Raw genomic sequence first — 25,784 nt, 5'->3', positions numbered from 1 at the left:
TGTCCTTCCAAACTCAGCTCAAATCCATAAATAATGCCTTTCTTGACCATCCAGACTCGTGATGTGGTCCATTTCTTTAACTTTTAAAATACTTATTTTATTTATTTATTTGGCTGCGCGGGTCTTAGTTGTGGCACGAGGGATCTTTAGCTGTGGCATGCAGACTCTTAGTTGCGGCATGTGGGATCTAGTTCCCTGACCGAGGATTGAACCCGGGTCCCCTGCATTGGGAGTGTGGAGTCTTAGCCACTGGACCACCAGGGAAGTTCCCATTTCTTGAACTTTTACAGTACTTATTCAGGTACACTTATCTGTTGATGTTATCTGACAGATTAATCACGTAGTACCTGTGTCTCTTGTGCTGTGTTGTTATTAAAATCATTTATTATTATTTAAATTTTCTTATTTAGCATTGTTTACCATTAAGTAAATGTTAAGATTCTTGATGTTAGGGATGATATCTGAGACTTCAGTTGATCCCAGTACCCTGCATACAGTAGAGGCACTATAAATATGTTGATCTGATTGTTTGTTTACTAATATTTTACATATAATGACCATGAAATGCTAACTATTGTAGGTGTATATTAAATATGCTAGATTGTGTGTTGTGAGAAATTTTATTCATCTCTTTGCATTGGACAGTCTAAATATGCAGTCTTTATTAAAAACGGCATGTATATGAAAGTTTTTTGAACTGTAAGTCATTAGACACAAAAGACAGATTTAAGAAAAACCATTCATAGATTATGCAGCCTGCTTGTCTACCTAAACTTAAATTACCTAACAGGAGCCAATTAATAAATAGAAGTTGACCATGGTGACCATTTTGTAATTTATAGAAATATTGATAGTAAATTGCTACGTTGTACACTGGGAACTAACATAGTATTGTAGGTCAGTTACACTTCAAAAACAACAAAAAAACAAACAGAAAAAGACACCAAATTTGTGGTTATCAGAGGCATAGGGTGGGAGGAGGGAGAATTAGATGAAGGTGGTCAAAAGGTAGAAACTTCCAGTTATAAGATAAATAAGTACTAGGGATGTAATATATAACACGATTAATATAATTAATGCTGTTGTATGTTATATATGAAAGTTGTTAAGTGAGTAAATCCTAAGAGTTTGCAACACAAGGATAAAATTTTTTTCTTTTATTTTGTATCTATATGAGATGATGGATGTTCACAAAATTCATTGTGGTAATCATTCCATGATGTATGTAAGTCAGATCTTATAACATTGTATTAGTTTAAGTTGCACAATGTAATGATTTAATATATGTGTATATTGTGAAATGATTACCACAGTAAGTTTACTTAACATCCATCACCTCACATAGTTATACATTTTTTTCTTTTGATGAGAGCTTTTAAGATTACCTCTCTTAGCTACTTTCAGATATATGATGCAGTATTGTTAACTATACCTACCATGCTGTACATTATATCCCTAGAACTTATTTATCTTATAATTGGAAGTTTGTAACTTTTGACCACCTTCACCTGTTTCTGTCATCCCTTATACCCTGCCTCTGGCAACACTGAATCTGTTCTCTGTTTCTGTGAGTTTGGTTGTTTTGGAATCCACGTATAAGTGAGTTCATCTGGTATTTGCTTTCTCTGACTTATTTCACTTAGCATAATGCCCTCAAGGTCCATCCATGGTGTTGACAATGACAGGACTTCCTTCCTTTTAATGGCTGAATGATATTCTATCTTATACACACTAATGCACGCACACACGCATGCACAAACACACCACGTTTTCTGTATCCATTCATCTTTTGATGGGTATTTCGGTTGTTTCCATGTCTTAGTTGTTGTAAATAATGCTGCAGTGAACATGGAGGTGCAGACTCTCTTCCAGATATTGATTTTCTTTCCTTTGGTTGCGTACCTAGAAATGGAATTGCTGGGTTATATGGTAGTTATGTTTTTAATTTTTTGAGGAACCTTCATACTGTTTTCTGTAGTGGCTGAATCAATTTACATTTTTACCAGTAGTGCACAAGGGTTCTCTTTTCTCAGCATTCTCTCCAGCACTTGTTATTTGTTTTCTTTTTGATGATAGCCATTCTGACAGGTGTGATGATATCTTTATGGTTTTGATTTACATTTCCCCAATGATTGGTGATGCTGAGCATCTTTTCATGTGCCTGTTGGCCATCTTATGTCTTCTTTGGAAAAATGTCTATTCAGATCCTCTGCCCACTTTTAATTTTTCTTTTTTTGATGTTAACTTGTATGAGTTCTTTGTATATTTTGGATACTAATCCCTTGTTGGATATATCATTTGCAAATATCTTCTCCCATTCAGTAGGCAGCCTTTTGGTTTTGTTGATAGTTTTCTTTGCTGGGCAAAAGCTTTTTAGTTTGATGTGGTTCTATTTGTTTACTTTTGCTTTTGTTTCTCTTTGCCTGAAGAGACATACCCCCAAAAAACTGCTAAGACTGATGTCAAAGAGCATATTGCCTATGTTTTCTTCTAGTTTTATGGTTTCAGGTCTTAACGTTCAAGTCTTTTTATCCATTTTGAGTTTATTTTTATATATGGTGTGAGAAAGTAGTCGGTTTAAATTTTTTTTTTTTTTTTTTTTTTGCATGTAGCTGTCTAGTTTTCCCAACACCATTTATTGAACAGGCTGTCTTTGCCCCATTCCCTTTGTCATAGATTAATTGCCCATACAAGTGTGGATTTATTTCTGGGCTCTCTATTCTCTTCCATTGATCTATGTGTCTGTTTTTGTGTGAGTACTATACTATTTTGATTACTGTAGTTTTGTAGTATAGTTTGGCATCAGAGAGTGTATTATGGGATGTTTTTTAATTAGTGATCCAATCACCTTATTAGTAATTGGTCTGTTCAGATTTTCCTTTTTTTTTATGATTCATTGTTGGTAGGGTGTATGTGTCTAGGAATTTATCCATTTATTCTAGGTTGTCCAATTTATTAGCATGTAATTGTTCATCATAGTCTTAAGATCCTTTGTATTTCTGTTTTACCAGTTGTAATGTCTATAAATAATATTTTAATAATTGAAAGTGTAATACAAATTTGATCTATTTTCTAGATTTAAACAAGTCTCTTGAGTGGTGTTTTCTCACCGATGGAGAATTACTTCCAAGCAGAAGCTTACAACCTGGACAAGGTGTTAGATGAATTTGAACAAAACGAAGGTGAGAATTTACTTGGTGACTCTGTTTGAATGTATTTATGATATAGAAAATGTGGGATTATAAGAGGATGCAGTACTTAAAAAAAAGAAAGGAAGGTCCAATGCCTCAATAATGATAGTATTATATATTAATATTCAGAGGAAGAACTAACATTTTTGTTAGCACTAACTGTGTGCCAGATACTATGCTAAATCATTCACATGGATTATATCATTTAATCTTTAAAATAATCCCATGAAAGTAAATCTTACCTACATTTTACAGATGAAGATAGAGGCACAGAAAGGTTAAGCATCTTCCCCAAGTTAGTTTGTTCATAAGTGCAGGATTAGAATCCAATTTATGGTCAGGAAAAGCTTTAGAATGTGTGATTGTATTTCCCAAGTTAAGAAAATAGCTTCTTTCATATTGATTGACCAATAAAGCAAGATCCATTTTAAACCTAATTTTAAAAGATTTACATTTTTAAGTATCTACCAAATGGTTAATTAAATTATATATTCTCAAGGCCCAGTCTAAAAATGTCTGCTAAAGATTCACTTCATTTAGGGAATTTTCCTTAAATTCACCTGTCAGTATGACTAGAATGTGTAAGCCATAATTAAATATCTGTCTTTCACTTTATCCTGCTTCCCTGGTGTTCTTGGTTTCTAACAGAAAATGGCATGTAACAAGTTTACAAAGTGATATATTTCCATCTAAAGCCCATGATTTTAGTAGTAGTCTCCAAACCTTTACTATATCTGGTGATTCAGGTTGTTCTTTGATAGCAGTTGGGAAGAGAGATTAGTTTTGATTTTGTTGTTTTGGGCCTATGCTAGAGCAAGCATTAAAAAGATATGTGCTCATGGGGGTAAGAAGGGAGAAGAAAGATACCTGGAATGGCCTGCTCTTACATTTTACTGTTGATGACCCAAAGCTAACCCGTGACCCTAGCCTAACTCCTGATTCATGTAAACGTGAAACCGAATCTTTTTGGATTTTTTGGGATCTAGGTGGGCTTTATACATACCAAGGTGGAAGGTATATTATCCTCTTAGTTTCAGTCATTTATACAAGTATTTTCTCAATCCCTTCTTTGGTTTGGCCCTATTACAGTTATTTGTCATCTACACAAATGCTACACCTAATCCTGTGAATACTATTCTTCTAGAATACCATTGACTCTCATTAATAAAATTATTTGTTTTTTACATCAGTCTCTTTGTGACTTCTGTAGATTCTAGTAGGGTATTTTGTATATAGTTGATTTGCAGTACATTTTTGTTGAGTCAGTAAAAATTGTCATTTTAGTTTGAAATATAGCATTTGCTTACCAAAGTAACTCCTTTAGAAGGAGAGTAATTTCAGAAGCCAGCTTGTTTGTAACTATGCTCTTCATTTGTTTTCAACTATTTTTTAAACATCTCAGTACCAGTTGCATTAAAACTACCACCTCTAGCCTGGTACCTTTCCAAATATATTTTTTTTAAAGTGTTTTCTCATTTCATGTTAATTTCCTCCTTTAAATGAAAAATGTACCACACACAAACTGTGATGACATTAGATAATTAACATTATACCCAGTTGGTGGTTAAATAATGAAAATTTTAATACATGATGATTTCTGTTTGAATATTATTAAATATTCTTATAAGAGACAGTGTTTCTTTTTTATTTCTGTGAACCAGCTTGGAAATACGATTTCTTTTTTTAAAGGAAATACATGTTACCAAATCTCAAGCCTCTGCTAGCCCAAATTTGGTAAACTCAGGATTTAACATTTAACACTCAGAGCATATTAAGCCCGTTCTTCACGCAATCTGATTTTTTATGGCCTTTACAATCTGACCTTTCTAGCTTCTTTTCACTACTTTCTTACACTAATTCTTCTTTCAACCCAAACTGATTTACTTAATTGCTTTCTCAGATTGTTGTGTTTGGGGCTGTACTTTTACTTGTTCCCCTCTTACGAATGCCCTGTTTTCCAAACTTTTTGTAAAATTGTCCTTGAAGCCCAGCCCATTTCCTCCTGCTTCCATGAATTCAAGCTTGCTGCCTCAGCCTGTAAAATACCTTTGTCCTCTCAATTTATTTTCTACTACTACATAATAGTTTTTGAATACTTATGCTATTCTGTACTGCTAGTTAGCGATTCATGTGTATTGTATCTATTTCTTATTTTTCCAACTAGATTATATACTTCTTGGAGCTATCATTTAATCTCAAAGTCCACCCAATGCTTTTACAGTGGTAGATACTCACATAGCATATATTTATGGTGCTACAATAAATATATGCTACCTGCTACATATCAGGCGCTGTGCAAAGCAAGGATTTACATTGATGGAAATAAGTGGTTTCTGCCTGAAAAAGTCAGGTAAATAAACCATTGCAATGCAGTGTAATAAATGCTTTAATAGAGATATGAACAAGGTGCCAAGGGAGCATTAAAGATTTATGAGAGGAAAGCATGTCTGTATAACTTCAGGGCTGTGATTATCATATTTACTATAGGAAAACAGGAAAAGCAATAAGTGCATAATTTCTTATTTCTCTAATTAGACACATAGCACAATAACTTGGGAAAATGCCATCATAGTTATGATCTATTAAAAAATAAACAGAAACATTAAATGAGATTATGCTTATTGGTAGAATATAAGAAGGTTGTTTTAATATGGCAAATGATACTTTCTGCCAAATTTCCTCAGATAATAGTGTAAATATGAACCTAAATAATAATGTATTGTGACATGGTTATAAGCAGAATTTCACATGCTGTAACAAACTTTTTAGCTTATTATTGTGGGCAAATTTCAAATATATACAAAGTAAATAGAAGAGTGTAATAAACTCTAGTGTACCCATTACCCAACTTCAGCAGTGATTGACATGCTGCCATTTTTCATTTATATATCTACAAAGTAAATAGAAGAGTGTAATAAACTCTAGTGTACCCATTACCCAACTTCAGCAGTGATTGACATGCTGCCATTTTTCATTTATATATCTTCATTTGCTCCTCCCTGCTTCATTGTTATTTTTTACAATTTTTTGAAGATAGAATTTATACATTGAAATGTGTAGATCTTAACTGTACAGTTTTGACCAAGAGATATATCCATGTAACCACATCTCAGTCATGATGTAGATTACAGAGCATGCCATCTCCACAGAAAATTCCTTTGTTTTCCTTCCCACTCAATTACTGTATCCTCATCACCGTTCTGATTTTTCTTCCACCTTAGATTAGCCCCCTACCCCATGTTGTGCTGGGCCAGTCCAAGGCCTTCCCCATTATTGCCCTCCCCTCCCCAGCCCCAAAGTACAGCCTGGGGGCCACTTTAATTATGCCAACTAGATTGAAGTAGAATTCTTTTGTTGTTTGGAATGTTCTGAGATATTACCATTTGGTGATATATAATACAGGGAACAGTCTTAAATGTATTTTCTTATCCTTAGCTAGAAATTAGAAACTTCATACCCTAGGAATATTCTGTTTTCACATATCCTAGGAATATTTTAATTTCAGGGCATATTTGCAAATGTAGTTGATTAACTTAGTCCTAGCCTTATCAGTGTTACCAGCAGACTTATTATAATTATTTATTTTTTCAGATGAAACCGTTTCTCCTATTTTATTGGATACAAGGTGGAATAAGATTCTAGATCCCCCTTCTCCCCGATTGTCGTTTAACCCTGCATTGGCCAGTGTGAATGAACCTACAGTTTCTGAGTCACAGCCACGGCTGAAAGTCTTCTCCCTGGCTCATTCAGCTCCTCTTAACACAGAGGGAGAGGACCATTGTGCTAATGGACAGGACTGTAGTCTGAATCCAGAGACCAACACAATGTGGATTGATGAAAATGCAGTTGCAGAAGACCAGTTAATTAAGAGGAACTGTAATCAAGATGATCAATGCGGTACTGTCGAAGTGGGAGAGAAGAAATGTGGAAATCTTCCTTGTCTGCCAGATGAGAAGAGCGTTCTTGTTGTAGCCGTCATGCATAACTGTGATAAAAGGACATTACAAAGCGATTTGCAGGATTGTAATAATTATAATAGTCAATCCCTCATGGATGCTTTTAGCTGTTCACTGGATAACGAAAACAGACAAACTGATCAATTTAGTTTAAGTGTAAATGGGTCCACTGAAAAAGATATGAACTCAGAGAAACAAATGGATCCATTGAGTAGACCAAATGCAGAGGGGGATTCTGTTAAATACATATGTACTGCTTCATCTGATAATCTAGCCAATGTCTGTACCCCTTCACAGTTACAGGATGATGAAAATATAGATAGAGACCCCACCATGTCTGTGATTACAAGTTTAACACCAGATTCAGTAATCTCATCCCAGGGAACAGATGAAGGTCCTGCTGTAAAGCAAGAGGACTCTACACCAGATGAGGTTCTCACTGGCAAAACCAGCTCTCCTAGGACAGATCTAGGGAGTCCAAACTCCTTTTCCCACTTGAGTGAGGGAATTTTGATGAAAAAAGAGCCAGCAGAGGAAAGAACAACTGAAGAATCCATCCAGTCTGGTTTACCTTTGCTTCTCAAAGCTGACATGCCTAATGGGTCTGGCAGGGATGATAACGGTGAACAGTTTTCAGATTGCCTTGTGCCTGGTGAAGTTAGAGCTGATGAAAATGAAGGCTGTAAACATGAAGAAATTCTTGGCACTACAGAACTTCTTAATATGACTGAGCATTTCTCTGAATCTCAGGAGATGATTAATTGGAAATTGACTAAACCAAACAAGATGAATGACAGCCAAGTAAATAAAGAAAATGAGAAGTTTCTGCACATGAATCAGCCTGAAGATACTTATGATGATAGTGGAGGAGAGTGTGATAGAATGGCAGAAGCAGGTCTAGATTTAAAACAAACTTGCATGAATGAAAGTGAAGGATGCGATTTCTCCACTGTTATGGATACACCAGCAGCAAATTCACTATCTAACTGTTGTGATTCCTATGGAATGCAGAGCCCAGTTGTTTGTTTTGTTCCAAAGACTTTACCTTCCAAAGAAGATTCAGTAACAGAAGAAAAGGAAATAGAGGAGAGCAAGTCAGAATGCTACTCAAATATTTATGAACAGAGAGGAAATGAAGCCACAGAAGGGAGTGGACTACTTTTAAACAGCACTGGTGACCTAATGAAGAAAAATTACTTACACAATTTCTGTAGCCAGGTTCCATCAGTGCTTGGGCAATCTTCACCCAAGATAGTAGCAAACCTGCAATCTATCAGTGTTCCTTTTGGTGGTGCAAGACCCAAGCAACCTTCTAATCTTAAACTTCAAATTCCAAAGCCATTATCAGACCATTTACAAAATGACCTTCCTGCAAACAATGGAAATAATATTAAAAACAAAAATGATGTTCTTGGGAAAGCAAAATTAGGGGAAAATTCAGCAACCAATGTATGCAATGCCTCTTTGGGAAATATCTCTATCGCTGATACAAATGGGGAACATTTAGAAAGTTATGAGTCTGGGATATCCAGTAGACAGTGCGTTGCATTACCTCCAGAAAGCCCAGATAATGATCTCAGAGCTGGTCAGTTTGGAATTTCTGCTAGAAAGCCATTTACCACTCTGGGTGAAGTGGCTCCAGTATGGGTACCAGATTCTCAGGCTCCAAATTGCATGAAATGTGAAGCCAGGTTTACATTCACCAAAAGGAGGCATCATTGCAGAGCATGTGGGAAGGTAAGTTGGGTGTATCAGCTCAGGAATCTGGCGTGTGCATTTTGTAATGCTCAATTAGAAATTAATAAAGGTAATATAAGGTGAACATACTTCTCCTTGAGATGACATCATAAATAGTTTTTGAGCATGCAATTCTAGTAAATTTCCAAATGAAAAATCACCTTGCTGATTCTTAGTGTTTATATAATTTTTTTTTTATTGTGAAGACTTAAGCTGGATCAGTTTTCATGAATAGATGAGAACTGAGGAAGTGGTAACTTTGGTTACTGTATTGATACTTGGTTAATGGAATAGCTTGAAATAAGGAAGTTATTCTTTTGATTTAAGAAATGTTTGTGATTGACTTCATATTTTTTAATTCTTGAGTAATTGGATATTATACTTAGAATCCATCCCAGTTTTTGCTATAGGATTTTTGCCATTGTACTAGACATTCTGGAACTTTTGGTACACATATATATTTTTGTCTTTCCCCCCCCCATATAACTTTGATACAAAAAAGAGTTGAAGACTATAGATCCTTGTGACAAGGTTATAAGAATAGGTGATATTCCTTAGCTCTCCCTAAATTCTGTTAGCTAGTACCACATCAATATACTAGTCTGTTTTTTAAACAAGAACTGTAAGTAAACAAGGAGGAAATGGGATTTTGTATTTTTAAAAAGAATGTAAGGTTTGGTGTCAGTTCTGGATTTGAACTTCAGCTTTGTTACTTTTAACTATATAACTTTATTAAGTTTTATTTTTTCATAAAAAATGAATCAAAAGATAATTTTCATCGGGCTGTTGTGAAGATTAAATGAAATTACATGTAATAGTAAGTACTCAGTAATTAACCTCTACTTTCCTTCTTGCCTGATTTATTGGTCTGTCTGTATTAATTCAGTTGACTTGAACTTCAAGGAACAGAATATCTGGCCCTCAGTTACTTAGACAAAAGTAACATTTATTTCATATAACAAGAGGCCTGAAAATAGAGACTCTGTTATGTCTGGGTGTAGAGTCAGGATCACTGAAGTTCTCTTGGCCTTTCCCTCGTGGTCTCAAGATAGTGGCACAGCTTTAAGCATCAAGTCCAACCTGACTGCTTCCCAAATGCAGAGAAATTGGTTGGTGGCAAAAGAGCCTATTCCTCTTGCTGCCCTCTCATCAGGGTAGAAAGAATCCCCAGCAACTTCTTTCAATTTATTAGCCAGTTCTAGACCACAGGTCCAATTTAAACCAATGACTGACAACAGGGAACAGGATTGCCAGGATTGGCTAAGATCAATCATGATTCATCCCCTGGGGCTGAGCCCAGTGTTGCCTCAACAAAAGTGGGATTCTCTTAATAAGGAAAAGGGGGAGAATGGTTCCTGGGTGGGCATTCAAAAAGGGCTACTATAGGGTCCTAGAACAAAAGAACCAAATGATGGGGAGCAGAAAGTAGTTAAAGCTGAAACTGGGCTGTTAGTCTCTGATTATTAAAATTTGGAGAAGATAATGTGTCTAATTCCTAAATATTTCGCAGTCTGAAGTAAACCTATGGTCAGTAGCCTGAACAGTTTTCTGTTAGGGGATTAGAGTCATCATTTTTTCGTTGTTCTATGTTTTGCTTACTGTGTATAACACTTTCAGAAATTTTTGCTTGTTTTTTTAAAATTTCCTTCCTATTTATCTATTTATTTAGGCTGTGTCGGGTCTTAGTTGTGGCACACGGGATCTTTCGTTGTGGCGGGTGGGCTCTTTGTTGCGGCATGCGGGCTTCTCTCTAGTTGTGGCATGTGGGCTCCAGAGCACGCAGGCTCAGTAGTTGCGGCACGTGGGCTCCAGAGTGCACAGGCTCTCTAGTTGTGGTGTGCGGGCTCTCTCATTGTGGTGCATGGGCTCCAGAGTGTGCAGGCTCAGTAGTTGCGGCATGTGGGCTGTCTAGTTGTGGTGCGCGGGCTTAGTTGCCCCGCGGCATGTGGGATCTTAGTTCCCCGACCAGGGATCGAACCTGCATCCTCTGCATTGGAAGGCGGATTCTTAATCACTGGACCACCAGGGAAATTCCAAAATTTTGCTTAAGCAAATAATAAAAATGCTTTTGTTCCAGACCAGCATATACAGATGTAATGACTAAATAGGTAACTTAGGTGGATTCAGAAAGAAAATGGGGCAAAATGCACATAAGCTGAAAAATTACATGGAATTTTTGCTGAGTGGAATTTGCAGAATTTATAAATTTATGGCTTCATATGGATTATGGATTCATATTCCATCTTTTTTTCTTTTTCCATCTCCATTTTCCTCAGGGATGTTCTAGGATTGTTGAGGTAATGTCTGTAAAAATCCTTGAGCTCCTCAGAAGAAAGGGGCTTATAAACTTAGCTATAGTTTTTCTAGATAGTAAATTAATCAAATTATACTTGGAATTTAGCTAGAAAAATACCCCAAGCAATGTGATTTTGTAAAATAATGTTTACTGTTGAAAAAAGAAATTTAGTTTGTTCCATTCTAATATATCTACTATCCAGTTATTTCCAATAATTTCTTTATTTAATATCTATAGCTAATAAATTCTCTTTACTGTAACAAGCATATATTAAGCATCTAATATATGAAAGGTTCTGGGCTAGGTACTGGAGATTCAGATATACATAAATTGGAATGTATGACCTCATAGAGTTTATAATCAGAGGCACTGATTTCACTGTGTGGGAGAGGAGTGTCTGGATTTCCTGTAGTTTTTCAAAAATGCTAAAAAAATCATTGTGAACTATTGATCTGAGTAGACAAACAGACCATCCCACAACAATTTATAATACAGTGTATTAAGAGCCAATTATGTGTGCTTTATATTCATTCCATTACTGTCTTGTAGAATACCCGTTACTGTCTTGTAGAATGGGTGGTTAATTTTTTACTATTTGACAGATCAAGAATTAGAGGCTCAAAGAGGTCAAGGAATATGCCCAAGGTCACACAGCTTGAAAGTACTAGAGCCACCTTTAAAGCTAGGACTCTTTCCTTCAGACATACTGCTTCTCCTAGCATCTCTCCTCATTCATAATAGCAGTATGAACAAAATGCTTTAGGCATGTTGAGAAATGAGAGCTTAATTTTTCCCAGAATGGCAGGAGTCAGGAAAATCATGATACAAAAAGTGACTATTTGGGACTTCCCTGGCAGTCCAGTGGTTAAGACTCTGCACTTCCACTGCAGGGGACGCAGTTTCCATCCCTGGTCAGGGAACTAAGATCCTGCATGTCGTGTGGTGCGGCCAAAAAAAAAAAAAAATAAGTGACTGTTTGGAGGAGGAGATATAAGAAAGTGGATATAATTTATGGATCACAGTTCTAAAGTATGTGAGGAAAATGGGATCACAGCAGAGCACAGGTGGAGAATTAGCAGTAGGGAAAGGGAAATCATCGTACAGGAGAATGGGCCATGATAAAAATTCACTTGAATATAGAAGGAGTTAATAGAAAATTGTGGGAAATTATTTAGCAAAACATAGGGCCTATATCCAGGTCTTGATGAGTAGTAGATATTATACTTGTTACAACATTCATTTATCTTGGTATAATGTCATTAAGAAGAATATAAAATAATTATGTTGAATTTATGAAAGTGTTAAAATACTGCAGTTTATTTCTATATTGTTGTAATGGACATCAGGACATCTGGATTCTATTCTTGTCTTCATTGTTAATTGGAAAACTATGTCATACTCTAAAATGCTCAGCAAATGTGAGTTTTATTTTATGATTTCACACATTATTAATTTAGATAATTGTTCTATAGCAGCGTAATCTCTACTTCGGCTGTATGATAGGTGATAAATTACAGAATAGAAAGAGTACAGAGGGGAGTTCCCTGGTGATCCAGTGGTTAGTGCTCAGCCCTTTTCACTGCCGTAGCCCCAGGTTCAATTCCTGTTCAGGGAACTAAGATCCTGCAAGCAGCATGGCGCGGCCAGAGGAAAAGAAAAAGGTACAGGGAACTCCCTTCCAGAAAGGTGCCCTCTAAGTTCAGATGATCACTGTTATTATATATCCATAATAATTTCCTAGAGAAATCACTGAATCTAGCAGAATATGGTTATTCATTCTCTGTCAAGTTCCATTTGCCCTGAATATTTTGACCCTTTTTTATTTGATTATTTGACTTCAAAGGCCTAAGAAAAGCTTTTGAGTTTAAGAGTACAGGAAAGAGGTTTTTGAAAGTGGAGAAGAATTTTTAAAGGAAAAGTTTTTTATTTTTTATTGGTCATTCACAAGGCTTTATCACACTTTATCCATTACTGCCACTTATGTGGCAGGTTGTTACTTACGAGATGCTAGCTGGTTAATGACTCTTCTGTCTACTGAAGTAGACATAAGAATAGCCTTTAAAGTAAAAATTCTTGAACTGATACTTACAACATAGAAACTTTGTTTAGGATGGTGTGAAAGATGAGAGTAACATTTTTTTTTAACACTTCCACTTTATGCTAGGCTTATCTGGTCTAACAACACAATTCTCTGAGATACAGTTACAGGGGAGAAAAATGTGCCTCAGAAAGGTTAGGTAACTTGCCTAAATTCTCAGAGCTTATAAATGAGAGTGCATGGATTTTAACACAAATTTATCTGACTCCAAAGCCCTTTGCTCTTTTACTACACTGGACATAGCAACAAAATTTATCTGTATTTGGATTGCTTACTAGAAATATAAGTCATGGTCTTTGGGTGAACATCAGTTTTGGACAGTGGTAAAGGATTGGGAATTTGAAAGGAAGACAAAATGCTCAGTGATTGGTGCTATCAGTTGATGGGGGAATCTAGCAAAGGTAGCAGGATTTTAGGTTTTACTTCACCTATCAGGTCTTGAACTACAAATTAGGAAAAGAACAATATGGGTGCCAAGTCCTGGAATAAGGAGAGATTTAGTGACAGTAATATATACCACTCCAGTTTACTTACTATTTTTCCACATTAACTGACTTTAAAAGTAGAATTCAAAATAGATGAGTTTTTTTTTTACTGTGTTTGAATAGATGGTGATTTGAATAGACAGGACAGAGAAGAGAACTGTAGGACAGGTAGTATGAAAAGAACACTGAAATGGGTATGAAACAGCTCTGGGCTTCTGTTTCCTCTGCTGTAAAAGGAGGGGATTGCATAGACTTTATCTTTGTTTCCTTGCAGCTCTGAACGTCTGTGTTTAAATAAGGAAGAAAAGGAAATGGAAAGGTTTGTGCTAGCCACTGATTTATCTCTGTAAAGTTATTGTTAAACATACTTGATTAACCAAGGTCACTTTGTGGGAAGAATATGCCATTAAACGTTTTGAAATGTGCTGTGCTGAAAGTATGTTTTCTGGAAATCATCTCAGTTCGACTGGGATGCTGTGTATCACAGTACCACTTAAGTGGGCTACACTGGGGATTTTATTTTGCAGTTACTCTTTCCCTTTTGATTCATTTCCAATAGTACCAGTCCTTTTAGCCACACATGATCTTCATCCCATTAGTTTAAAACAGCTTGATGACATGTATAATGTCAAAATGACATATTGAAAACTGATCTAGATTAATTTTTAATATAGTTCTAGAAAGCTGTCTTCCTCTACACAGTGGGGATTATAGGTATTTAACATATAATGAACATTTATAAATGTAATTATAAAATGTTATATTTTATATAAATTTATATTTATATAACAAAGGTTTATATAATTTATATAATATTATATATGTTTATGTATAAAATGGCAAACTACAGTCAGTATTTTACTCTGTGCTTTTAATTTGAATTACTGTTCCATAGTAGTCAGGAGTAATTTTGTCTATAAAAGAACTATATATTTAATAATATTTTGATATTTATGTCATTATAGTATATTTTTAGTTTAAGTGAAAAATACTTTAACGAATTAAAATATCATGTTAAAAATAACTGTTGAAATTGAAAATAAAACACACATTTTTAGATGGGATGAAGAGACCTGGTACTATTTTTATTTTAAACAAAGTAATATTTATATCTTGAAAGATGGCAGTCTTCTACCTACTTTTACATATCCCTAGTCCCTAGTCCAGCTCCCTGGACATACCTACTTTAAGAAATTAATAGTCTTTTTTTTAAAGTTAAAGTATAGTTGATTGGGCTTCCCTGGTGGCGCAGTGGTTGAGAGTCTGCCTGCTAATGCAGGGGACACGGGTTCGAGCCCTGGTCTGGGAAGATCCCACATGCCGTGGAGCAACTAGGCCTGTGAGCCACAACTACTGAGCCTGCGCGTCTGGAGCCTGTGCCCTGCAACAAGAGAGGCCGCGATAGTGAGAGGCCCGCGCACCGCGATGAAGAGTGGACCCCGCTTGCCATAACTAGAGAAAGCCCTTGCACAGAAACAAAGACCCAACACAGCAAAATCAATTAATTAATTAATTAACTCCTACCTCCAACATCAAAAAAATAAAAAAGTATAGTTGATTTACAGTATTATGTTAGTTTCAGATGCATAACAGTGATTCAGTATTTTTACAGATTATACTCTGGTTTTTTTGGCTGCACTGCATGGCTTGTAGGATCTTAGTTCCCTGACCAGGGATTGAACCCATGCCCTTGGCAGTGAAAGCGCAGATTCCTAACAACCACTGGACCACCAGGGAATTCCCTATATTCCATTTAAAGTTATTATAAATAACGGCTGTATTTCCCTGTACTGTATAATACATCCTTATAGCTTATTTATTTTATGCATAGTAGTTTGTACTTCTTAATCCTCTACTCCTGTCTTGCCCCTCCCCTCCTCCCTCTCCCCAGTGGTAACCACTAGTTTGTTCTCTATATCTGTGAGTCTGTTTCTGTTTTGTCATATTAATTCGTTTCATTTTTTAGATTCCACATATGAGTGATAATATAGAGTTTTGTCTTTTTGTGTCTGACTCTTTTCACTAAACATAATACTCTCTAGGTCCATCCATGTTGTTGTAAATGGCAGAACTTCATTCGTTTTAATGGCTGAGTAATATTCCATTGTGTGTGTGTGTGTGTGTGTGTGTGTGTGTGTGTGTGTGTGTGTGTGTGTATGCACTACATATTCTTATTCCATTCATCTGTTGATGGACACTTAGGTTGTTTCCATAACTTGGCTCTTGTAAATAATGCCATGATGAACATAGGTGTCTATATCTTTTTCAAGTACTGTTTTCATATTCTTTGGATAAATAACCAGAAGTGGGATAGCTGGATCATATGTTAGTTCTATTCTTAATTTTTTGAGGAATCTCCATACTGTTTTCCATAGTGGCTGCACCAATTTACATTCTCACCAATAGTGTACAAGGGCTCCCTTTTCTCCAAATCCTTGCTGACGTTGTTATTTGTAGACTTTTTGATGATAGCCATTCTGACAGGTGTGAGGTGATATCACATTATGGTTTTGATTTGCATTTTCCTGATGGATTAGTGATGTTGAGCATCTTTTCATGTGCCTGTTAGCCATCTGTGTGTCTCCCTTGGAAAAATGTTCATGTGTTCTGCCCATTTTTAAATTGGGTTGTATTTTTTTTATATTGAATTGTTTGAGCTCTTTATATATTTTGGATATTAACCCCTTACTGGTCATATCATTTGCAAATGTTTTCTCCCATATTGTAAGTTGTCTTTTTGTTTTGTTAATGGTTTCCTTTGCTGTAGAAAAGCTTTTCAGTTTAATTAGTTGCCATTTGTATATTTTTGATTTTGTTTCCTTTGGCTTAGAAGACAGATCTAAAAAACTATTGCTGTGATTTGTGTCAAAGAATGTTCTCTATGTTTTCTTGGAGTTTTATTGTAAAATAAATGTAGCTGTCCAGTTATCCCAGCACCACTTATTAAAGAGACTGTCTTTTCTCCATTGTATATTCTTGCCTCCTTTGTCATAGATTAATTGACCATGAGTGCATGGCTTTATTTCTGGGCTCTCTGTTTTGTTCCATTGATCTGTATATGTCTTTTTGTGCCACTACTGTGCTATTTTGATGACTGTAGCTTTGTAGTATAGTCTGAAGTCAAGGAGTGTGCTAACCCCAGCTTTCTTTTTTTCAAGATTGCCCTGACAACTCAGGGTCTTTTGTGGTTCCATATTAGTTTTAGGATTATTTGTTCTAGTTTTGTGAAAAATGTCATGGGTATTTTGATAGGGATGGCATTAAATCTGTAGATTGCTTTGGGTAGTACAGATTTTAACAATATTACTTCTTCTAATCCATGAACATGGGATATCTTTCCATTTCTTTGTATCATCTTCAGTTTCCTTCATCCATGTGCTATGGTTTTCAGTCTTTCACCTCCTTGGTTAAGTTAATCCTAGGTATTTTATTCTTTTTGATGCAATTTTAAACGAGATTATTTTCTTGCTTTCTCTTTCTGGTGGTTCATTATTAGTTTATAGAAAAGCAACAGATTTCTGTGTATTAACCTTGTATATTGCAACTTTACTGAATTCACTTATTCTAATAGTTTTTCAGAGAAGACTTTAGGGTATTTCTATATGTAGTGTCGTGTCATCTGCAAATAATGACAGTTTTACTTCTTCCTTTCCAATTTGGATACCTTTTATTTTCTTTTTCTTGTATGATTGCTCTGGCTAGGACATCCAATACTATGTTAAATAGAAGTAATTGAGAGTGGGTATCCTTTGTCTTGTTCCTGATTTTAGAAAAAAAAGCTTTCAGCTTTTCACCATTGAATATGGTGTTAGCTATGGGTTTGTCATAAATGGTCTTTATTATGTTAAGATATGTTCCCTCTATACCAACTTTGATGAGAGTTTTTTCTTTTTTTTAATCATGAATGGCTGTTGAATTTTGTCAAATGCTTTTTCTCCATCTATTGAGATGATCATGTGATTTTATCTTTTTGTTAATGTGGTGTATCACATTGATTGATTTGCAGATATTGAACCATCTTTCATCCCTGGAATAAATCCCACTTGATCATGCTGTATGATCCTTTTTATATAATTGTTCAATTCTGTTTTCTAATATTTTGTTGAGGATTTTTTGCATCTATATTCATCAGAGATATTGACCTGTAATTTTCTTTTTTTTGTAGTGTTTTTGTCTGGCTTTGGTATCAGGGTAATGGTGGCTTCGTAGAATAAATTTGAAAGTGTTCCCTGCTCTTCAATTTTTTTAGAATAGTTTGTTTGTGTCTTTCTTTTTCTTTTTTTTGGCCACTCCACACGGCTTGTGGGATCTTAGTTCCCCAACCAGGAATTGAACCCGTGCCCCATTCGATGGACCACCAGGGAATTCCCAAGAGTAGTTTGAGAAATAGTTAGCTCTTTTTTATATGTTTGGTAGAATTCTCCTATGAAGCTGTCTGGTCCTGGACTTTTGTTTGCTGGGAGTTTTTTGTTTTTTGGGGGTTTTTTTTAATCAAAAATTCAATTTCACTACTAGTGATTGGTCTGTTCACATTGTCTCTTTCTTCCTGATTCATTCTTGGAAGGTTATATGTTTCTGGAAGTTTGTCCATTTTTTCTAGGTTGTCCAATTTATTGGCATATGACTGTTCATAATATTCTCTTATGATTTTTTGTATCTCTGTGGCATCAGTTGTTATTTGTCCTCTTTCATTTCTTATTTTGTTTATTTGGGTCCTGTCTCTTATTTTCTTGATAAGTGGGACTATTGGTTTATCAATTTGGTTTATCTTTTTTAAAAAAACAGCTCTTGGTTTCATTGGTCTTTTCTGTTTTTTGTTTTTAATTTCTATTTTCTTTAAATTCAGTTTGGTCTTTATTATTTTCTGTTTTTTACTGACCCTGGGCTTTGTTCTTCTTTTTCTAATTCCTTTAGTTGGTAATTTAGGTTTTTATTTGAGAGTTTTCTTTTTTTTTGAGGTAGGCCTGTATCGCTATGAACTTGCCTCCTTTAACTGCTTTTGCTGCATCCCATAGATATTTGGAAAGTTGTGTTTCCATTTTCATTTGCCTCAAGGTATTTTCTGATTTTCTCTTTGATTTCTTCATTGACCCATTGGTTTTCTAGGAACATCTTGTTTAGTCTCCACGTGTTTGTGTTTTCCCCATTTTTTTTCCTGTAGCTGATTTCTAGTTTCATACCATTATGGTTGGAAAAATGATTGATATAATTTCTATCTTCTTAAATTTGTTGAGACTTGTTTTGTGGCCTAGCATATGATCTATCCTGGAGAACGTTCCATGTGCACTTGAAAAGAATGTGTATTCGGTTTTTTTTAGATGGAATGTCCTGTAGATATCTATTAAGTCCAAGTGGTCTAATGTGTCATTTAAGACTACTGTTTCCTTATTGAATTGACTATTATTACAGCAGAAAAATTGAACAGAACGTATATATACCCCCGCCCCCCCAGTCGACCCCATTATTAACATCTTGCACTAGTGTGGTACATTATTGAAATTGATGAACCAATATTGATACATTGTTATTAACAAAAGTTTTATAAAAGAAATACATGCTATAGTTTTTGTTAGAGTTTACTCTTTGTGTTGTACAGTTCTATGGGTTTGATAAATGCATATTATCTATCCTATTACAGTATCATATAGAATAGTTATACTACCCTAAAAGTCCCTTGTCCCCCACTTATGTATTTCTCCCTTACTTTCTCTGAACCGTGGAAGCTACTGATCTTTTCACTGGCTCTGTAGTTTTGGCTTTTCCAGAATGTCTTATAGTTAGTATCATACATTATGTTGGCTTTCAAACTGGCATCTTTGACTTAGAAATATACATTTAAGATTCTTTTTTTTTTTTGCGGTACGTGGGCCTCTCACTGCTGTGGCCTCTCCCGTTGCGGAGCACAGGCTCAGCGGCCATGGCTCTCGGGCCCAGCCGCTCCGTGGCATGTGGGATCTTCCCGGACCGGGGCACGAAACCGCATCCCCTGCATCGGCAGGCGGACTCTCAACCACTGTACCACCAGGGAAGGCCCCCCTTTTTTTTTTTTCAAAGAAGTCCCATTTTATTCCTGAGAGCATACAAATCCCTTTCCTCATAAGGAAAAGTACTTTCCCTTTCTCTTGGGTGATAGATACACCTCTTCCACAGTTCCCAGCATTCTCTTCTACCGGTACTTTCCACGTCAGTTAAATTATTTGTGGAGATAGCTGATGCGTTTGTTCAGGTTGTGCAGGTCATCAATGAACATCCAATTTCCAACCATTCTCTTCTTTCGGATACAACGCTGCAATTCATTCCCCTTCCAGCCTTGAAGCCATATGGGGCCCTTGATCAGTTCTTTGGGGTGCTTTTCAAAGTTTCCCAGGATCCCGATGTTGTCATATACCCCGAATGTGGCTCTCTTCTCATTCCAACAATCAACCACTTTGCGGGGCGGGAGGGTGACCCTCACATGGAACAGTCTGGGAACACCTCCTGTCCTGGGGGTGACAGAGTGGGTCATGGTCCCAGGGGCACGACCACTACCCAACTACAAATGCGGCATCTCCAGCAGGCACCGTCAGGGCCTCCTCTCCACCAGCCGTGAAAAAGGAGGACCCTGTGGGGAAGATTCTTCCCTGTCTTTTTTAAAAATTGAGTATAATTTACATATAACATTTTATTAGTTTCAGGTGTATGACATAATGATTTGATATTTGTATATATTTTATATACTGTGAAATGATCACCATAAGTCCAGTTATCATCTGTACCATACATAGTTACAAAATTTTCTTATGATGAGAACTTTTAAGATTTACTCTCTTAGCAACTTTCAAATATGCAATACAGTATTATTAAGTATAGTTAGGATGGCATGCACTACACCCTATGACTTATATATTTTATAACTGCAAGTTTGTGTCTTTTGAGCACCTTCATCTGTTTCACATACATCCTCACCCCACCTCTGGCAACTACCACCAATCTGTTCTCTGATTCAGTGAGCTCATTATTTGTTGTTGTTTTGTTTTGATTTGGTAGTTTTTAGGTTCCACATATAAGTGAGCTTGTCTGGTATTTGTCTTTCTCTGTCTTACTTATTTTCACTAACGTAATGCCCTCAAGTTGCATCCATGTTGTTGCAGATGTCAAGATTTTATTCTTTTTTGTGGCTAATAGTCCATTTTGTGTGTGTGTGTGTGTGTGTGTGTGTGTGTGTACACATACATACATAAATACATACCAGAATTTCTTTATCCATTTATCTATTGATGGACACCTAGGTTGTTTCCATATATTGGCTATTGTAAATAATGCTGCAGTGAGCATGATGGTGCAGGTATCTATTTGAGTTAGCAATTTTGTTTTCTTTGTATAAATACCTAGAAGTGGAATTTCTGGGTCATATGATAGTTCTATTTTTATTTTTTTTGGGAACCTCTGTACTGTTTTCTGTAGCGTCTGTATCAATTTTCATTCCCACCAACAGTGTGCAAGGGTTCTCTTTATTACATCCTTGCCAACATTTGTTATTTGTTGCCTTTTTGATAATAACCACTGTGACCGGTATGAGTTGATATCTCATTGTGGTTTTGATTTGCATTTCCCTGGTGATTACTGACATTGAGCACCTTTTCACATACCTGTTGGACATTAATATATCTTCTTGGAGAAATGTCTATTCATGTCTTCTGCCCATTTCTAAATTAGCTTGTTTTCTTCCTATTGAGTTGTATAAATTCTTTGTACATTTTGGATATTAACCCCTTATCAGATATATGACTTTCAAATATTTTCTCCCTTTCCATATGTTGCCTTTTTGTTGATGGCTTTTACTGTGTAGAAGGTTTGTAGTTTGATGTACTCCCACTTGTTTATTTTTGCTTTTTTTGGTCATTGCTGAAACCAGTGTCAGGGAGCCTCCATGTCTTTTTGTGACGTGATACCTCATTTTTTTAAATTGCTGAATTGTGTCCTGTTGTATGGGTATACCACAAGTTTGTTTATTCATTCAGCTATTGAAAGACATCTTGGTTAATTTCCGTTTTAGGCAATTATAAGTAAAGCTGTTATAAATATTCGTGTGCAGGTTTTTGAGTGGATGTAAGTTTTTAGTTTGTGTAAATATGTAGGAGTGTGATTGCAGGTTTTTGAGTGGATGTAAGTTTTTAGTTTGTGTAAATATGTAGGAGTGTGATTACTGGAGAGTATGGTAAGCCTGTGTTTCTCTTTGTAAGAAGCTGCCAAACTGTCTTCCAGAGTGGCTGTACCACTTTTGCATTCCCATCAGCAATGAATGAGAATTCTTGCTGTTCTACATCCTCAGCAGAATTTGGTCTTGTCAGGTTTGGACTTTAGACATTTTATTTAATTTATTTATTTATTTGGCCATGCCATGTGGCTTGTGGGATGTTAGTTCCCCTACCAGGGATTGAACCTGTGCCCTCAGCAGTGAGAGCAAGGAGTCCTAACCACTGGGCCACCAGGGAATTCCCAGATTTTAGACATTTTAATAGGTGTAGTTTCTCATTTTTAAAAAAATATTTATTTATTTATTTGGTGGCCCCGGGTCTTAGTTGCGGCATGCAGGATCTTTAGGTGCAGCATGTGAACTCTTTGTTGTGCCACGTGGAACCTAGTTCCCTGACCAGGGATTGAACCTGGGCCCCCTGTATTGGGAGCGTGAGTCTTAGCCACTTGGACCACCTGGGAAGTCCCCTCTCATTTTTGTTTTAATTTACAACTCCCTAATGACATAAGATAATGAACATCTTTTCATATGCTTATTTGCCATCTGTGTATCTTCTTTGGTGAAGTGTCTATTCAGATCTTTTGCCCATCTTTTAATTGGGTTGTTTGTTTTCTTATTGTTGAATTTTAAAAGTTCTTTTTTATATTTTGATTCAAGTTCTTTATCAGGTATTTGTTTTGCAGATACTTTCATTTTCTTAGACATATCCACTTTAAATTCTTTCACAAATATCTGAGTATTAAACTATACACTTACAATGTATTTCAGTGGAATTATTTAGCTGTTTCTTGATTATCAATTCTAGAAATGATCTAGTGAATTTTCAATTTTTCTGTTTATGTATTTTCATGTTTATTATTTTGAGTCTAAAGCTCCAAAAGGGTAAGGATCTTATCTGCCTTGATTGCTACTGTATCCACAGCTTTAGCACATAATAGGTGTTTACTAAATATTAGTTGGATAAATGAAGAAATGAATAATATCTCTTAATGCAGCAGAACATCTTTTTATACAACACCTTGTGACTTTGGATGATGGCATCACATACAGAATATAAGGGATGTAAGGACTTTGGAAAATATTTTAAGTTAGTCATATATGTTTTTCCTACTAAAGATAGGTTCAAACCAAAACAAGCTTATTTTCCTAATCGTCTATTTACTTACCTGTTGATGGGAAACAATAGATGTGAGAGTAAGAAACAGATGCTTTAAATAGAATATTGCATGGTAATTTAGTTTCCCTCATACTCTGCCTGAAAACCTGTTTGTCCTGTCTTATCATTTATGAGTTTAACCATTCTGGCATGGTAAAACAGGATCAACATTTTGGATTAATCTTGAGTTCTAATGAAGCTAGAAAATATTTTCCATTCACACCCTTCAAAAGGCTGTGTTGGCTAAAAGTCAGTCTCATCCATGTCATAACACTTATCATACAGTATTGTCTTTGTCTTTCTCCCCCGTTTGTCTGTAAGAATCTTGTGATTATGATTTCTCTTTGTATCCCCAGCATCTAGCGTAGTGCTCAATAAATGTTTGTTAATGAACGAATATATGAATCCCAGATCATTACTTTTTTCAACAAACACTGAGAGCTTCTTATTTGTCTGTCACTGTGCTGGGTGCTGAGTTTATACTAATGACATTATGATCCCTACCCTCATGTAAAGATTAGTGGAAATAACCAAAAGCAAACAAACAGAATTACAAATTGTGATAAGGGATATGAAGGAAATTAACAAGGAGGGATAATATTAAAAACGGAGAAGGGGAGGAAGGTCTGGAAAGTCCTCTGAGAAGTGACAAAGTTTTAGGTGATACATGAAATTTGAGGAGTCAGCCATTCAAAGAACAGAGAGAAGAATGCTTCGGGAAGAGTAAACATCATGGACACAGTCTCTGAGGTAGGAAAGCACCTATTCAAGAAACTGAAAGGAATACAGTGTGGTTAAAGTATAGCAAGTAAGAGAGGTCACATAAAAAGAGGTTGGAGAGGAGATCAGGGAATAGATCATGTTGGCCTTTGCAGCTCATGTAGGGAGTGCAGAGAGAAGCCATGGGAATGGATGAGCTCACCTAGGGAAGAGTGTACAGAGGAAAGAGAAAGGGCCCAGGGCTGAGCCACTGAGGTCAAGTGGAGAAGGAGGACCCAGTACAAGTGACTGAGAAGGAGTGGCCAGAGAGACAGGCAGAAAACCAAGAAAATGTGTTGTCTCGGAAGTCAAAAGAAGAATGTAGTTTGTCAAAGGATAGGGATTATCACCTATGCCAAATGCTGATCAGGGTCAACAAGATGTGGACAGGAAAGGACCCACTGGACTTGACTACATCAGGGTCATTGATAAAAGCAGTCTTGGTTGAGCTGTGCATACAGAAGCCAGAATGGGTTGAAAATGGAATAAGAAGTGAGGAGATTGAGATGTCCTTTTCAGGTTTTACTAAGGGAGAACAGAAAAAATTGGGGCAATTATTAAATGAAGATGGTGATTATGGGTGAATTTTTTTTAAGGATGGGAGATACTACTGTATTTATATAAAATCATGAATGATCCTCTAGGCAAGTTGTTTTAGGAGAAAAAGGGGATTGATCAAAGGAAGAGAAAAGTTTTTGAGAAGGTCAAAGGGATGGGATTTATTCATCTATTGAGGGTTAGGTTTTCAACAAGGGGAAGAAAGGTGGGGAAAGACAGAGGTAGATTTTTGTATTTAGTGGTGAGAGCATTAAGAAATTTCTATATCCTTGGCTCATACTTCATATAGGAAATACAAACACTGAGAGAAGGTGAAATAGGGATAGGTGATGAAGGTTTCAGAAAAGAGAATTAGTTATATTGGAGTGGGAAAGTAAAGCCTAGTAGAAAATTGAAATTTTCATAGCCCTGTAAGACTTTGTATCAAACTTTCAGCCAGTTTATACTAGTCCAGTCCTGACTGCATGGGATAGGGTCAGTATTTTTCTTTGGAAACATTTTGAGCTTGTTACATTATCTTAGCAATACAAGCACTTTTGAATGGAGAAACAAGTAAAGTCCTATAGGGCCAATCTGTGTTGCCATCTGTTCATCCATTTCCGTTTATTTGTTTACTCATTGATTCATTCAGTGAGAATTATTTATTGCTTAGTGTTCTGGTTTTAACCAAAGAGATGCAAAAAAAGGTAGAAAAATGGCCACTTTATTAAAACATAACTGTTCACGTTTCTATAGATGACAAATCTTAAGTATATGAAATAAGTAACAAAACAATTACAAAGCTGCAGATGCTTTGCAGTTGGAAGCAGACAGATGGTGATGGTGGTGCTAGTGGCAGCAAGGAGAATGAGATAGGTGATATTCATTGAGTGTTTATCATGTGCTAGACACTTTTCTAAAAGCTGCTTATCTTATCCTATTTAATATATGTAACTCCTTATGAGGTAGGTAGTGTTATAATCCACATTTGACAATAGGTCTAAAATGATTAACTTGTTCAAAAATCACACAGCCAATAACTAGAGTTAGGAATCAAACTCAGATTCTTTGACTTCCAGAGTCCACACTCCAAAGCAATATGCAATGGTTTTAGGAACAAACAGAATAAGAGAGTGATGAAACTGAGGTCTGTAGTACTAGTGCCACTTCTCTAGCAACACCGGGACTATGACCACAGAGTTCCTGGGCAGCCAGCTAAAAGAGAATCAGAAGGGAGCTAACATTTATTTAGTACATACTCTGTAATTTGTTTATTATCTAGTTTACTCTTTCTAGTAAACCTTTGTAAAAGGTGATATTATCCTTATTTTAC

General features: G+C 36.0%; 1 protein-coding gene across 7 annotated transcripts in view; it reads left to right on the top strand.

Moving 5' to 3' along the window:
* Positions 1 to 25,784, top strand: part of ZFYVE9 (zinc finger FYVE-type containing 9) — a 228,733-nt gene that overhangs the window by 103,995 nt on the left and 98,954 nt on the right. For all 7 annotated transcript variants that reach the window (XM_073789802.1, XM_019937810.3, XM_019937809.3 and 4 more), the window contains 2 exons: positions 3,077 to 3,182; positions 6,783 to 8,884. In XM_073789802.1, the coding sequence (XP_073645903.1) occupies positions 3,113 to 3,182; positions 6,783 to 8,884 (2,172 nt within the window). In that variant the 5' untranslated portion in view covers positions 3,077 to 3,112. The remainder of the gene's footprint in view (positions 1 to 3,076; positions 3,183 to 6,782; positions 8,885 to 25,784) is intronic.

This window comes from Tursiops truncatus, chromosome 1 (genome assembly GCF_011762595.2).
Source record: "Tursiops truncatus isolate mTurTru1 chromosome 1, mTurTru1.mat.Y, whole genome shotgun sequence".
NCBI lineage: Eukaryota > Metazoa > Chordata > Mammalia > Artiodactyla > Delphinidae > Tursiops > Tursiops truncatus.
The sequence above is the reverse complement of the archived record's forward strand: the minus strand, read 5'-3'. Positions and strand labels throughout refer to the sequence as shown.